Source organism: Hylobates moloch, unplaced genomic scaffold (assembly GCF_009828535.3).
Source record: "Hylobates moloch isolate HMO894 unplaced genomic scaffold, HMol_V3 SCAFFOLD_1, whole genome shotgun sequence".
In the NCBI taxonomy this organism is placed as follows: domain Eukaryota; kingdom Metazoa; phylum Chordata; class Mammalia; order Primates; family Hylobatidae; genus Hylobates; species Hylobates moloch.
The window spans coordinates 230,095,086-230,111,388 of NW_026652276.1; the positions used below are offsets into that span (position 1 = coordinate 230,095,086).

The 16,303-nt window shown below is 46.0% G+C and overlaps 1 protein-coding gene across 1 annotated transcript; it reads left to right on the top strand.

The window, feature by feature from the left end:
• Window positions 1-537: 537 nt before the first annotated feature.
• ZNF212 (zinc finger protein 212) lies at window positions 538-16,060 on the top strand. Its single transcript, XM_032762081.2, has 5 exons — window positions 538-690; window positions 10,234-10,623; window positions 10,756-10,882; window positions 12,697-12,786; window positions 13,545-16,060. Exons 1-5 carry the CDS (start codon window positions 667-669, stop codon window positions 14,399-14,401), a joined length of 1,488 nt encoding a protein of 495 aa, XP_032617972.1. The 5' UTR covers window positions 538-666; the 3' UTR covers window positions 14,402-16,060.
• Window positions 16,061-16,303: the final 243 nt, after the last annotated feature.

The following is a 16,303-nucleotide window of genomic DNA, read 5'->3' on the forward strand; positions in this document are numbered from 1 at the left end:
CAAAAATTCCGAACACATTGTCTGACATGTAGCATGAGGACTGGAAATATTTGAAATCAGGGTTGTCTTGGACTTTCCAAGGCACATGATTACCGTAATAGGCTACAGAGGGCTGGCCTGGGCCTGACCCCACACTCCACACTGTTGATATGGAAACTGGTCCCAGTTTCTAAAAAGCCAAATAACAGGTGAACTTTTGGAATAAAATCACCTGCCTTTTGGAACCATATTTCTTTTCCCCAGCAACATTACATGTTCTTTCCTCAGCAAAAAGTCTGAGTTGTACACATTTTTGAATCCCTCAAAGCATTTAGCAGAGTGCTGGGCATACGGAAGACAGCAGGATCCCGTGGCTTTGCCTGAAACGCGGAACCTGGTCTTGACTTTTGAGTGACTGAGCCCTCCTGCTGCCGGCACCCTGGCCGGGAGTGTCAAGCAGCGTTCTCCCTCCCGCCGCACGGGGGCACAATGGGAAGCCTGCGCAGTGAGGAAGAGCGGCTGGAGCCGGTCTTGCGCCGGGGAGGTCGCTGCTCCCATAATGCACCTGGCATCAACACGGCGGCGGCGGCGGCGGCGGCTTCCAGCAGGCTTCGGGGCGCCGAGCGGACAGGAACGCAGCCCGGGGACTCTGAGGCGGGGTCTGGGTGTTGAGGGGCGACTGGAGCCATGGCGGAGTCGGCGCCTGCTCGGGTAAGAAGCACCGGCGCGCGGGCTCAAGGGCGCGTTGGGGATGGCGGAGTCCCCTGCCCGGGGCGGGGCTTCGCGGTTTAGACGCCGCCGGGGTCTTGGTTTCCCCGGGCTGCAGTTGGCGCGGGTGAACGCGGACCCTCCTCCTCGCGACCCCGGTGCTCTGCCCTTTTTTCCCTCCGCTTCCTTCTGCAGCGGGGTCGGAGCCTCGGCGCCGTGCGCTCTTGCCCAGAAACTTCTCTGAAGCTTGCTTTAGGTTGGTGGATTTGTGACCCTGCCCACACGTTTTCTCTTTCGTGCCAAAAGAGCCCGTTCCCAGGTTGGAGCGTTTCCAGATTGGAAACGGTCTCCGTCGCTACGAGTGAGCTCTCCCACTGCCTGGGAGACCCCAGGACTTGCCTCTCTGCGACCACCTCCTCTTCGGTCCGATGTGTTGTCGGTTTCTCCCGTGCTGCAGATTTCTGTCTTGGGGTTGCAGCCACAGGTTGAAGTCAGCCTGGGCTTCTTCTTGGGGACGGATGTTATCTACAGTGTAGTTGCTGCATTTTGTTTGTAGAGCTGTCCAAACTCTCTCCTTCATCTCCCACCAACCCCCGCCCACCGACCATCCCCATTCTGGGAATGTCAAGATACGGAGCTTGGTGTGAGGAAAATCCTATTTGTGGAGTCACGAAGTTGTCAGCTATCCATTTGGGTGATTTTAGGCAACTGTGTTCACCTCTCTGGGTGTCTTTCGTTTTCTTAACTGTAAATCGAGAGAGTTGGAGTAGTTGCTAGATGATCTCTAAGGCTCTAAGTTTCCTTCCAGCTCCGACATTCTCATACTATTCCAAAGTGGTGGTTAATTTAACAACACCAGAGGATTTGCAATGGAAAGGGCAGCTGGAATTGAATTGATTTTTAATGAAGTGTTCCTTGGTCTAGAAACACTTTGAGAATCATGTTAGATCTTTGTGAGAATGGAGGGCTAAGGAGATTCTGTGGGGAAAATTTGACCATGAGCAGGGTGCGCTATATTTGATTCTTGTAGAAAGTGCGTTAAGAACTAAGAAGGGAGGGATTGGAAGACTTAGAGAACACAGTTTTTGCTTTCAAGGAAGTTAACAGTTGAATTGGGAAGACAAGACATAAATGTTTACAATATTAACCTCATCTGACTCCTATAAGCTAGGCTGAGGCAGTCAAAGACTTGGCTTTTCCACAAGATCTAGTTAGTGTTAGAGTCCGGCGAGAGGACTCTGCCACAGTTCTGCCTGCCAGGTCACTCCACAATTACCTACAGGTCATCAGTAGACCTTGTTAGGAAGAAGCCTTAAAGGTCCACCACAGGCCAGGCGCAGTGGCTCATGCCTGTAATCCCAGCACTTTGGGAGGCCGAGGAGGGCGGATCACGAGGTCAGGAGTTCAAGACTAGCCTGGCCAATATGGGGAAACCCGGTCTCTACTAAAAACACAAAAATTAGCCGGGCGTGGTGGCAGGCGCCTGTAGGCCCAGCTACTCGGGAGGCTGAGGCAGAAGAATCGCCTGAACCCGGGAGGTGGAGGTTGCAGTAAGCTGAGATCGTGCTGCTGCACTCCAACCTGGGTGACAGAGCGAGACTCCGTCTCAAAAAAAAAAAAAAAAGTCCACCACAGTCCCAAACTATGCCTTAAATAACATGAATTTGTCGTTGTAGAACTTATTCAGATTGTTCTTGAGCCTGTTTCTCTTCTCAGACATCTCTTCAGGTGAGGATTCTGTGTCTCTCGTTTGACAGTAAGATCAAGTAGGTGCCCTGATGAAACAGCTAAAAATGCTGGAAAACCCTGCACATAAATGCATTTGAAATTTTTTTAGTGAAGAATACTTGGAGCCCCAAAACTTAAGCGAAAGAGGAAACTCGAAAGTGATAGAGTTCTGAAGCCAACTTCGAGGGCATTGGCCGAACATTCATCTTTGGTATTTATGATTCAAGGGACCTGCAAAATAGAACACACATCTCAGAGCCTAAGATGGAAAGTCTAAGAAGCTCCCTAACCCAATCCCATGAAGCAGAGACTTCAAAGGGCAACATTCTGTGTAAGGGTGAACTGAAAGTAAGGTCTGACCTTCAGAAGATTGCAAAGTAAATTGTTAAACCTTGGCACAGATTACAGGCGTGAGCCACCGTGCCTGGCCATAGTTACGTTTCTTTTCTTTTTTTCTTTTTTTTTTTTTGAGAGAGTCTCGCTCTCTTGCTCTGGCTGGAGTGCAGTGGAGCAATCTCGGCTCCCTGAAACCTCTGCCTCCCAAGTTCTAAGCTATTCTCCTGCCTCAGCCTCCAGAGTAGCTGGGATTACAGGCACGTGTCACCATGCCCGGCTAATTTTGTATTTTTAGTAGAGATGGGGTTTCACCGTGTTGGCCAGGCTGGTCTCTGAACCAACCAAAAAAAAAAAAACTACCTTGAAATGAAGTACAGCAAAACTAATGGGGGCCAGCTTCTCAACAGCAACCATGGAAGCCAGACAAAAGTAGAATGATATTGTCAATAGGCTGAAAGAAAGTAACTATAGTCCCATAGTTTTATATGCAGCAAAAATATGTTTCAGAAACAAGGATGTAATGAAGACATTTTCAGACAAATTAAAAATGACAGTTTGCTAAAGGTAATTCTAAAAGATACACCTCAGGTAAAATGAAAATTTTCCCAAATAGTCTGAAAATGTGAGAAGATGTGATGATGCATGGAAATGGTTAAATCTAAACAAATAGTGACTTAATAAAACAGTAACAATTTCTTGTTGTGTTAAAAACAATTAAAATACATGATGGCATTGATGTAAATATGAGGAAGAAATGATCAGAATTAAAGTGTTTAAAGGGCTTTGTTAAAGGGCCTTCTATGTATGTTTCCCATAATTTCTAGGATACTTGCTAAACAACTAGAAATTGGTTGTATAACTTATAGATCAGAAAGGGGGATAATAGAATAAGAAAAAATTAATGTAAAAGAAGACAAGAAAGTAGAGAAGAAAGATGGGATAAATAGCACAAAAAAGGTAAAAATAAATCAAAACTAATGAACGATTACAATAAATGTAAATGAATGAAATGTTCAAGTTAAAAGGCATAGATTGTCAGGATGGGGGAAAAATCCAACTAGATGGTTTAAAAGAGATACAGCTGGCCAGGTGCGGTGGGTCACGCCTGTAATCCCAGCACTGTGGGAGGCAGAGGTGGGTGGATCACGAGGTCAGGAGATTGAGACCATCCTGGCTAACACAGTGAAATCCCATCTCTACTAAAAATACAAAAAATTAGCCGAGTGTGGTGGTGGGTGCCTGTAGTCCAAACTTCTTGGGAGGCTGAGGCAGGAGAATGGTGTGAACCTAGGGGGCAGAGGTTGCTGAGGCAGGAAAATCGCTTGAACCTGGGAGGTGAAGGTTACAGTGAGCCGAGATCACGCCACTGCACTCCAGCCTGGGTGACACTCTAGAGTGAGACTTCGTCTCAAAAAAAAAAAGAGAGATACAACTAAAAGATAAGGATATAGAAACAGTTGCATATAAAAGGTCATGAAAAAATATGCCAAGCAAATACCAATCAAAAGAAAGTTGACTTAAATATATTTAGTATCTTAAGAGATAGAAGGCTACTACTACTTTTGTAATGGTAGAAGACTCAATTTACCAGCTAGATACAAAATTTCTAAACCTCTATGCACCTAATTACATAGCCTAAAAATATATAAAACAAAACTGACAGAACTATGAGAAAGATTCACTGTTATAATAGGAGATTTTAATACAACCTTAGTATTTTGTCAAATAGAAAAGACTTATAAGGGTGTAGTGCATCCAGTAGAACTTTCCAAGATGATAGAAATGTTCTGCTCTGCAGTGTTTAATACAGTGGCCACTAGTCACATGTGGCTTTTGAGCACTTGAAATGTTAGCTAGTATGATTGAGAAACTGAGTTTTAAATTTTATTTATTTATTTTGAGACAGACTCTCACTCTGTCACCCAGGCTGGAGTAGAGTGGTGCAATCTTGGCTCACTGCAACCTTGCAACCTCTGCCTCCCAGGTTCAAGTGATTCTTCTGCCTCAGCCTCCTGAGTAGCTGGGATTACAGTCATGTGCCACCACACCCAGCTAATTTTGTATTTTTAGTAGAGACAGGGTTTCATCATGTTGGTCAGGCTGGTCTTGAACTCCTGACCTCAAGTGATCCGGCTGTCTTGGCCTCCCAAAGGGTTGGGGTTACAGGCATGAGCCACTGCACCCGGCTAATTTTATTTAACCAGCCATATGTGACTAGTGGATATTATATTGGAAGCACAGGTACAGAAATGATTATTTTTATTTTTTTTCTGAGACAGAGTCTGTCTCTGTTGCCCACGCTGGAGTGCAGTGGCACGATCCGGCTCACTGCAAGCTCCACCTCCCGGGTTCACGCCATTCTCCTGCCTCAGCCTTCCCAGTGGCTGGGACTACAGGCGCCCGTCACCACGCTTGGCTAATTTTTTTGTATTTTTAGTAGAGATGGGGTTTCACCGTGTTAGCCAGGATGGTCTCGATCTCCTGACCTCATGATCCGCCCACCTTGGCCTCCCAAAGGGCTGGAATTATGAGCGTGAGCCACTGCGCCTGGCCAGAAATGATTTTTTTATCCATATATCTATCAGTATATAATATCAAAGTATAGAGACAAAATGAAATCAAAAGAGAGGAGGCAAAAATAAAAACCTATTGGGAATGAAAATGTGTGAATTCCCATGTCTATTGGTTGATGCTGGCGTGTAGACGGAGACTGTAGGTAAGGCCATTGAACAGAACACCATGCACTCTCTTCATGTGGCTTGGGATTTCTCAAGGGATTCTAGCACCTGGCTGCCTGTGATTTGCCCCACTTGACAGAGAGTGGAGCAGAGACGAACCATCCATGTGCCACCCTCCTTTAATTGCAGATTCACGTGCAAAGTAGATGATGATGTCTTAAGCCACTAAATTTGGGGCTTATTTGTCATACAGGAGTTGGTGGTTGGAATAGATACCTAGGGAAAATGTTAAAACATTGAAAGCTATTAAAAATGGAGTCTCAAAAGGCTGGGCATGGTGGCTCATGCCTATAATCCTAGCACTTTGGGAGGCTGAGGCGGGTGGATCATTTGAGGTCAGGAGTTCGAGACCTGCCTGGGCAACATGGTGAAACCCTGTCCCTACTAAAAATACAGAAAGATTAACCAGGAGTGGTGGCACACACCTGTAATCCCAGCTACTTGGGAGGCTGAGGCAGGAGAATCACTTGAACCTGAGACAGAGGTTGCAGTGAGCTGAGATCATGCCACTGCACTCCAGCCTGCAGCCTGGGCGACAGAGTGAGAGACTCCATCTCAGAAAAAAAAAAAAAAAAGGATTTGCATACTATGTTTATGAATTGAAATTCATCCTAAATGCGTCACTTTTCTGTTGGGTGGGGTGACTCATGACTGTAATACCAGCACGTATAATCGTGCCACTGCCCTCCAGCCTGGGTGACAGTGAGACCGTGTCTTTATTTGAGGCAGAATCGCTGTCACTGGAGGGAAGTGGTGTGATCATGGCTCCCTGCAGCCTCAATCCCCTGGGCTCAAGTGATCCTCCCACCCCAGCTTCCTGAGTGGCTGGAACTATAGGCACCTGTCATCATGCTCGGCTAATTTTCTTGTCTTTTTGTAGAGATGGGATTTTACCATCTTGCCCTGGCGCCCGTCACCATGCCTGGCTATTTTTTTTGTATTTTTAGTAGAGATGGGGTTTCACCATGTTAGCCAGGATGGTCTCGATCTCCTGACCTCATGATCCGCCCGCCTTGGCCTCCCAAAGTGCTGGGATTACAGGTGTGAGCCACTGTGCCTGGCCTACAATCAATATTTTTCTCCTATCCCTAGCCCTTGGCAACCACTGATCTGATTTCTGTCCCTATAGTTTGCTTTTTTCCAAACATGTAAATGAAACACAAATGTAGCCTTTTGTGTCTGAATTCTTTTTTTTTTTTTTTTTTTTTTTTAAGTGGTCTTACTTTGTCACTCAGGCTGGAGTGCAGTAGTGCGATCATGGTTCACTGCAACCTTGAACTCCAGGGCTCAAGTGATCCTCCCATCCTCAGCCTCCCAAGTAGCTGGGACTACAGGCACATGTCACCACTCCTGGCTCATTTTTAAAAAATTGCGGAGGTGGGGGTCTTGCTTTGTTGCCCAGGCTGATCTTGAACTCCTGGGCTCAAGTGATCTACCTTAGCCTCCCAAAGTGTTGGGATTATAGATATGAGCCACCGTGCCTGACCTTTGTCTGATTCCCATCACTTAGCATGTTGTTATACATGTCAGTGATTTTGGTTCGTTTTTATTACATAGTAGTAGACTTAGTAGTCGAAGTAGTAGTCTACTACTAAGTAGCAGGCTTAGTAGTCTACTAAGCTATATAGGAAAAATACGCTAAATATATAATACGGTATATAATGAAGTGTCTTATATAGTGTATCTGTTTCCTAGGGCTGGTGTAACAAACTGGGAAGCTTAAATAACAGAAATTCTGTCTCACAGTTCTGGAGGTTATGAGTCTGCAATCAAGATGTTTGCAGGGTTGGTTCCTTACGAGTTTTGTGTTTCTCTCCTGGCTTCTGGTGGTCCCATGTGTTTTCTTGGTTTGTGGCAGCATAACTCCAGTCTCTGCTGGAGACATGGCCCATTATGTATTGGTGTAACAGAATACATGAGGCTAGGTAATTCACGAAGAAAAGCGGTTTAGTTGGCTCACGATTCTGGTGGCTGGAAAGTTCAAGATTGGGCAGCTGTGTCTAGTGAGGGCTTCAAGCTGCTTAAACTGGTGGTGGAAAATGGAAGGGCAGCAGGTGTGTGTAGAAATCATGTGGTGACAGAGGAGGCAAGAGAGAGACCAAAGAAGTCAGACTGTTTCACAACCCACTCTAGTGGGAACTAATCCATTCCTGCCAATGACAGCTCACCCCTGTGGGAGCGCATTAATTTATTTATGAGGGATATGCCCTCATGACCCAAACACCTCCCACGAGACTTCACCTCCCAACACTGCCACATTGGGAATAAAATTTCAACATGGGTTTTGGTGAGGACAAACCATAGTAGACATCTTCTCCCTGTGTGTGTGTGTGTGTGTCTGCGTCTAAAGGTCCTCTGTTTTAAGGACATCGGTCATTGGATTAAGGCCCACCTAATGACCTCATTTCAGCCTGATTACCCTTGGAAGTACCTTATTTCCAAGTAAGATCACATCCTGAGGTACTGAGGATTAGGGTTTTACTGTATTATTTTGAGGAGACACAATTCAACCCATAACACTGGATGGATCACAATTTTTTCGTCCATTCACTGGTTCATGAACATTTGAATTGTTCCCATCATGCTAGATAATTCAAAACAGAAGATGAGAAGAAACTAGTTTAATCATTCTTTTCAACCTCTTACTATGTGGAAGAGGAGGGGGCTTATTCCTTTGCACAGATTCTCACCTATGTTCCTGTCTAGAAGAAGTGCTACTAAGCACAGAATACTGGGCCACAGAAAGAGGAGACTCACAGACTTAAAGTAGAAGCAAAACAAACATGATGGCATGCATATATCCAGTTTAATATTTTGTTTTGTTTTGCTTGCATTTGTTTTTTACGTTGAACTTTTCTTTTAATCTTTTGCAGGAGGATGTATTTAAGCTTTTGTCTCATGTGTTCCATGATGAATTAACTGACTTGAGTAACTAGAGTAGGTCCTGGCCAAACTTAAATGTTCAGTTCTGCACCAGTCAGTTTCCTTTTGTCCCATGTTCTCTGGACCACGACCCTTGGCCCCAGCAGTTCTTTCCGAGATATTTCCTCTACGTGTCTTGGTCTTGGTGGCCTCGCTGTGGTTAGAGAAGCAGCCTTGAATAGTGTGTGCCATGAAAGAATATGAAGTTTGCAGAGGGGGTTAGGACTGAAGTGAACGTGCAGGGAGACAGTAAGGGGACAGCTTGGGGAAGACTTCCCCAGTGTTGGTTTCAGTAATTTTAGCTTCTAGGACAGCGATTTTCCTACTGTCAGAGACAGCTCATTAAAGTGAAAATTATAAGGAAAATGTCAGTAGACTTAGTCACATCATTTCAGTAAGTATTTTCTAAGGATTTATTCACCATCCCAGCTGCTAGAGTGCAAAGATGAATGAATTAAGTCTTGTAGGTCCTGCTAAGGAATTTTATCTTTATTGTGGAGAGCCATTGAAAGTTTTCAAACAGGGGTGACATGATCAACTATGAAGTCTGGCAGGGATGTGGAGGCAAGATAAGATGTAAATGACATCTTTTATCATATAGTCCAAAACATTAAATAAAAATAGGTTTAAAAATGAACACTGATACAGGAGTCTCAGAGAATATGCTAAGCGTAAAACATAGGTAACAGAACATGCACACTATAATTTCACTTTTGTTGAAAAAAAATAAAAGATGAAAAAAACTTTAGAAATACACCAAAATTCAAACAGCTTCTTTCTTTTTTTTTTTTTTGAGACAGGGTCTCACTCTGTTATTCAGGCTGGAGTGCACTGGCACGATCTTGGCTCACTGTAGCCTCAACCTCCTGGGCTCAAGCCATCCTCCCACCTCAGTGCCCCAAGTACCTGGGACTACAGGCATGCATCACCATGCCTGCCTAATTTTTTGAACTTTTTTGTAGAGACAGGGTTTGCCTTGTTGGCCAGGCTGGTGTCAAACTCCTGAGCTAAAGTGATTCAGCTGCCTTGGCCTCCCAAAGTGCTGGGATTACAGTTATGAGCCACCACGGCCAGCGCTAACAGCTTATTCTGTGTGAGAATATTTTGTGTAATATTTTCTTTCTATTCTTCAGCATTTTCCAACATTATTAATACAATATCTACATATAATTTTTAGTATCAATAAGAGACATGCTTTTTTTTAATTAAAAGAAACTAGATAACTCTGAGCACTGATACACTTGAACATTGCTTTCTTTTTTTTTTTAATTTTTATTTTATTTATTTTATTTTTTTTTTATTATACTTTAGGTTTTAGGGTACATGTGCACAATGTGCAGGTTTGTTACATATGTATCCATGTGCCATGTTGATTTCCTGCACCCATTAGCTCGTCATTTAGCATTAGGTATATGTCCTAATGCTGTCCCTCCCCCCTCCCCCCCCACCCCACAACAGTCCCCGGAGTGTGATGTTCCCCTTCCTGTGTCCATGAGTTCTCATTGTTCAATTCCCACCTATGAGTGAGAACATGCGGTGTTTGGTTTTTTGTCCTTGCGATAGTTTACTGAGAATGATGTTTTCCAGTTTCATCCATGTCCCTACAAAGGACATGAACTCACGTATGTTTATTGCGACACTATTCACAATAGCAAAGAGTTGGAACCAACCCAAATGTCCAACAACGATAGACTGGATTAAGAAAATGTGGCACATATACACCATGGAATACTATGCAGCCATAAAAAATAATGAGAACATTGCTTTCTTTACTTGATGTTTGGAAGTGACATTGTCTGACCCTGTGTCTTTGATCCTTCAGCACAGGAGAAAACGACGCTCCACACCTTTAACTTCTTCCACGCTTCCTTCACAAGCAACAGAGAAAAGCTCCTATTTTCAGACCACCGAGATCTCACTCTGGACGGTGGTGGCTGCTATTCAGGCTGTGGAGAAGAAGATGGAGTCCCAGGCTGCCCGGCTACAGAGCCTGGAGGGACGCACAGGGACAGCTGAGAAGAAGCTGGCTGATTGCGAGAAGATGGCCGTGGAGTTCGGGAACCAGCTGGAGGGCAAGTGGGCCGTGCTGGGAACCCTGCTGCAGGAGTACGGGCTGCTGCAGAGGCGGCTGGAGAACGTGGAGAACCTGCTGCGCAACAGGAACTTCTGGATCCTGCGGCTGCCCCCGGGCAGCAAGGGGGAGGCCCCCAAGGTAGTCTCATTTAGGATTAAAAGATAGAAGAGAAGGGGGAACCAGCCCTTTGATATGTAAGCACCTCAGTTGCTGGCTTTTCTGTCATAGCTGTGGGTAGGAGCACTCACGGTGTGCCATTGGTGATTCCAGGTGTCCAGGTCACTGGAGAATGATGGTGTCTGTTTCACCGAGCAGGAATGGGAGAATCTGGAGGATTGGCAGAAGGAGCTCTACAGAAACGTGATGGAGAGTAACTATGAGACACTGGTCTCTCTGAGTGAGTAGCAGTTTTCTCCCTAGAATTGTGTCTCAGACATACTACAATTCCTGGCCGGGAGCTTGTAATTCAGACTACACTTGTGGCTCTTGTGGCTGTGGGTCCTCTGTTGGCCTGCACGGGTGGAGAAATGCAAGTCTCTAGGTCCTCCCATTTACAGAGACTTTTGGAAAGCTCTCAGCATTGTGCCTTTTTTTTTTTTTTTTTTTTTTCCCCGTGGTCACATAGTCTGTTCTTGATAGTATTTTCTAATAAATAAAATGTCATATACCCTATAGTGTGATATGGCTAGGGTTCCTCATGTTGTTTTTTAATTTATTTTGTTTTATCTTTTTTTTTTTGAGACAGTCTTGCTCTGTTGCCCAGGCTGGAGTGCAGTGGCACGATCTTGGCTCACTGCAACCTCTGCCTTACGGGTTCAAGCGATTCTCCTGCCTCCGCCTCCCGAGTAGCTGAAATTACAGGTGACCACCACCACACCCAGCTAATTTTTGTATTTTTAGTAGAAATGGGGTTTCACCATGTTGGCCAGGCTGGTCTTGAACTCCTGACCTCGTGATCCGCCCACCTCAGCCTCCCAAAGTGCTAGGATTACAGGTGTGAGCCACTGCGCCTGGCCTGTTTTATCATTTTTTTTTAAGACTCTGTCACTTAGGCTGGAGTGCAGTGGTACGATCTCGGCTCACTGCAGCCTTGACAGCTTGGGCTCAAATGATTCTCCCACCTCAGTTTTCCGAGTAGCTGGGATTACAGGCGCATGCCACTGCGCCTGGCTAATTTTTTTAAATTTTTTGTAGAGACGTGGGTCTTACTGTGTTGCCCAGGCTGGTCTTGAACTCCTGGGCTCAAGTGATACACCCACATCGGCCTCCCAAAGTGCAGGGATTACAGGCGTGAGCCTCCGCACCTGGCCTCTCATGCTGTTTTTAATATTTAAGACTATTTGAGATGGGTGTGGTAGCTCACATCTGTAATCCCAACACTTTGGGAGGCCAAGGTGGGAGGATAGCTTGAGGCTAGGAGTTCGAAATCAGCCTGGTCAACATAGTGAGATCTCTGTTGCTTAAAAAAAAATGATTTGACAACCGTATGTTACCTTGGATGAGGCAGGCAGCACAGGCTGATCAAAACCATTTTCTTGGTGTTTGGCTGGAATTATAGCTGGTCATTGTGGTCTCAGTGATTTTTTCTTGTTGATTAGAAGTGCTGCTTAATAGATAGAAGTCTTTATATGCAAAATGTTACCTATTACATAATAAATGTGTTTTGTTTGGTAGACAAAGTCTTTTAAAACCTAGGTACATGGAGGAGTGTCAAGTGCCTGGAGCAGAGTAAGAGGTAAAGGAAATAGAAAATGGGCCAGAAAAGTGACCTTGTAAGCTTGGTTGGGTCACATGCTCTCATTGTGACTGTTTCCTTGTCTGTCCCAATGCCCATCTTACCTTGCAGTGCCTTAGCAAGGATGAAATTAGATCCTCTGAAAGGAAGCATTGGCAAGACTTAAGCTGCACGCACATGGAGAGGCAGAGGTGGGTGGTGGTGCCATCAAGGGCAGTGGTGGCTCGGTAGCCTGCCTGACTGAGCCACAGGCCCTCTAATGGAGGAGCACTGGAGGCAGCAGCTAGCCAAGTCAGTTGTTATGATTGGCCAGAATTTTATAATTGTCCCAAACTGCTAGGGGAAACTGACAAGAACAGTAGCCTTTGAATCTGTATTTCCTTCCTGCCATTGGTCACCTTGGTCATTGGTGGCTGATCAGTGTGCAGTGAGCTTTTGCTCTCTCCTGGGCTCACACTGTGCTGTTTCCCACCCAGAGGTCCTTGGCCAGACAGAGGGAGAAGCGGAGTTGGGTACAGAGATGCTGGGTGACTTGGAAGAGGAAGGTCCTGGTGGTGCCCACCCAGGTGAGTGGCTCTGGAATATTCTGTTCCCCTTCCATAGCCCTCTGTAGCCCAGAGAGAGCTTTCCCACGGCTGAACTGCCAGGTGCTGGCTTGGTAACCTCATCTGGCATTTGCTTGTTCTGGACTCCTTTATGATTGTTGTTAGTTCAGCTGTTACATGTGCCTCAACTCCTACCCCCCTGTGGGGTCTTTAAGACTAACGGCCACATCAATCATTCTTCTTCATGCCCTACAGAATAGAGTACCATACTAGGTGGTAGTGAAAACCTGCTGGAGATTGAGCGTGGGTACGTCAGAGCTTCAGGAGGGAAGGCAGTGCAGGGAAAGCACTTGTCAGTAGGTAATTTGGGAGGTTATGGAGGAAGAACAGAGCTGGACATGAATTTTTAAGCTGTAGGTTTAGTTTGTCTTTAATCATTCAAATTTGTTATTTTAACACTCTTAGTATAGTTGTTACAGTGTATTCTGTCATTTTTCACAGGGATTAAATATAAATTTCTAGACAAGCTTGGAGAACTATCATTTACAGTATTGTTTTATAAGAGTAATACATTTATATTTCCAATCAACATTGGAAAAACTGTACATGAATATAGTTTTATACAAGTCTTGGTGCCTAGCCAGTGTCATTCTCCTCCACGTTATCCTAATTCACTTATTCCTGGAGTGCTTCTGAAATTCACAGATGGATGTTTGGTTCTGGAGAAACCAAAGGTGCTAGAATGTGATCTTTTTTGTTGGTCTTCTTCCACTTTGCAGCAGGTGGGGTCATGATCAAACAGGAGCTACAGTATACACAGGAAGGCCCTGTGGATCTTTCTGGAGAGTTCTCATGCATTGCTGACGAGCAGGCTTTCCTGAGCCCGGAGCAGACTGAGCTCTGGGGTGGTCAGGGCAGTTCTGTCCTCTTGGAAACAGGTCCTGGGGACTCTACTCTAGAGGAGCCTGTTGGTAGTAGAGATCCTAGCAGCAGCAGAACTGTGGGCTGCCCGAAGCAGAAATCTCATAGGCAGGGACAGCTCGGCCAGGAATGTGGGCAAGGCCTGAAGCTGAAAAAGGACATTTCCCACCCCTATGAATGTTCTGAGTGTGAGATCACCTTCCGCTATAAGCAGCAGCTGGCCACACATCTGCGCAGTCACTCTGCGTGGGGGTCTTGTACACCTGAGGAGCCAGAGGAGAGCCTTAGGCCCAGGCCACGGCTGAAACCACAGACCAAAAAGGCCAAGCTGCATCAGTGTGATGTGTGCCTGAGGAGCTTCAGCTGCAGGGTGAGCCTGGTGACCCATCAGCGTTGCCACCTGCAGGAGGGGCCCAGTGCCAGCCGGCATGTCCAGGAGAGGTTCTCACCGAACAGCCTGGTTGCCCTGCCTGGCCACATCCCTTGGAGGAAAAGCCGGAGTTCCCTCATCTGTGGTTACTGTGGCAAGAGCTTCAGTCACCCATCTGACTTAGTGCGGCACCAGCGCATCCACACGGGCGAGCGGCCCTACAGCTGCACCGAGTGTGAGAAGAGCTTTGTCCAGAAGCAGCACCTCCTGCAGCACCAGAAGATCCACCAGCGGGAGCGGGGCAGGCTGGCCCTGGAGCCCGGAAGGCCCAATGGCCTGCTTTAAGGGTGCAGCCCCTCGCCCGTCTGGGGGACGGAGGGGGGTGGCATTGGTTCCCCCGAAGAGACACTGCAGTCAGGGACTGAGTTCTTCCTGAGAGCAGTTGTTTGTGATTTGCCTTCCCTTGTCCCAGTACCAAGCCAAGCCCAAAGGCTATCCTGAAAACCCTGTGGAAGAAGAGTCCAGGCCAGGTCTTCACCCTGCTGCCAAGTTTGCTGTTTCTTGGCACCTTCAGGTCTCTGTTTTTCTCATTCATGCCAATGCTTGTGGGCTGGGGTTGGCGTTCTGACCCCACAGGGACTGGTCGCTGGTTCCAGGGCTCGTCCCAGCATTTCATGTCTTCCCACGGGGTTGAGTCGGGCCATAGGGGTGAGCAGCTGCCTGGAAGAGTTCTGGGAAGTATAACCCTCCATTTTTTCTTGTTTTGTAATCTCTTTGTTTAATAACAAGTAGAAGAAATAATTTAATTGAACTGCTTAGCCCTGCTCTGAAGAACCTTTTTTGGAATTAGATTTTAGTTGATTTTTTAAAGAATACAGCCCAACACTTGTTTTTTACGTTTTAAGAGTTGTAGAAGTTGTTCCTAACTTGGGGACTGGACCTACCCTCTAGGAGGGAATTGTTAATGGGGCTCTTTTAGCCCACTGACGCTTACTTAGGCCAGAGAGCAGGGGACATGGTGCTAGGTTCCCTCGTGCGGTGCTTGGTGCTCTCAAATTGTCTCAGAAGGACCAAGAGGAAAAGAGTCGGAGGGGTAGACCCTGCAGCCTCTGTTGAGGAGAAAGATTCCAGTGAAGTTGCTGATGGTATGGCTGTGGTCTGGGACTTGCAGTGTCTCGGCATACCCCTCTCCTCTTCCCACCTCCTCCTGGCTATGTTCTGCAGCCTCCCAGAGTAGAAAACTACTTTGTTACTTAAGGTTGTTCACCTTGTACCAGTGGTTATTTGAGTTTGTTCCTATTACACCAATCCTAACTTGAGGTGGTTCGGATTACAGTTTCCAAATGCATTCTGGGATTGCCTATTCCAGAGAGGGTACAGAAAAAGCACACGGATGGCTTGTCTCAGGAGTGTTGAATGTGTGCCCCGCTGCTGTCTGGGGGGATGGGAGTGGGCTCTGGGGTCATATGTGAACATCCCCTTGGATGATTTGCAGTTGCCTAGAATAAAACTTGCTACTAGCAAAAAAAAAAAAAAAAAAAAGTTCATACTGGATGTTCTTCTCCATTTGTCAAGAACACTTTCCTGGGGCCAAGGTGGAAGAGAGGCGCCTGACCTGGAGTGATGACAGGGAAGGACTGATGGCACAGCCTAACCTGCACTTTTACTTAAACCTAGGACAGAAGACAAGATGTGGCATGGGTGAAAATATTCAGGGGACTGTACTTAGATGGTGGAGAGCTGGAGACAGTCTGAGTGATGGCTATTGGGAGGTAGAAAGAGTAGGTGAAATGTGGGTACCCCAGGGAGTGCCAGGCAGCTGTTATAAGCATTGGCTTAGATATATGCGTAGCCATCTGGATCCATCTTAAACACAATGCTGAGGGGAAAAGGTAAGAAATTGAGATCTATAATGTAACACCATTTATATAAATTAAAAATGCATGTACACAAAACATTTTGTAAGAACACTTAGTACCAAAGGAGACATGTTAAAGACATTACAGTTTTCCGTGGGGAGATGGAACAAATAGATAGAAGGAAACTTGGGTTGCTATAAGGCAGAGGTCCCCAACCTTTTTGGCACCAGGACTGGTTTCGTGGAAGACAGGTTTTCCACAGACGGTGGGGGATGGGATGGTTTTGGAATGAAACTTCCACCTCAGATCATCAGGCATTAGATTCTCATAAGGAGCGCATAACCTAGATCCCTCACATGCACAGTTCACATTAGGGTTCATTCTATGA

Bases quoted from the DNA above. Each gene is read 5' to 3' on its own strand.
- ZNF212 (XM_032762081.2), top strand. From the start codon at position 667: ATGGCGGAGTCGGCGCCTGCTCGG. The intron at 10,624-10,755 runs GTAGTCTCATTT...TGGTGATTCCAG, and splicing joins GCAAGGGGGAGGCCCCCAAG to GTGTCCAGGTCACTGGAGAA. The intron at 12,787-13,544 runs GTGAGTGGCTCT...TCCACTTTGCAG, and splicing joins TCCTGGTGGTGCCCACCCAG to CAGGTGGGGTCATGATCAAA.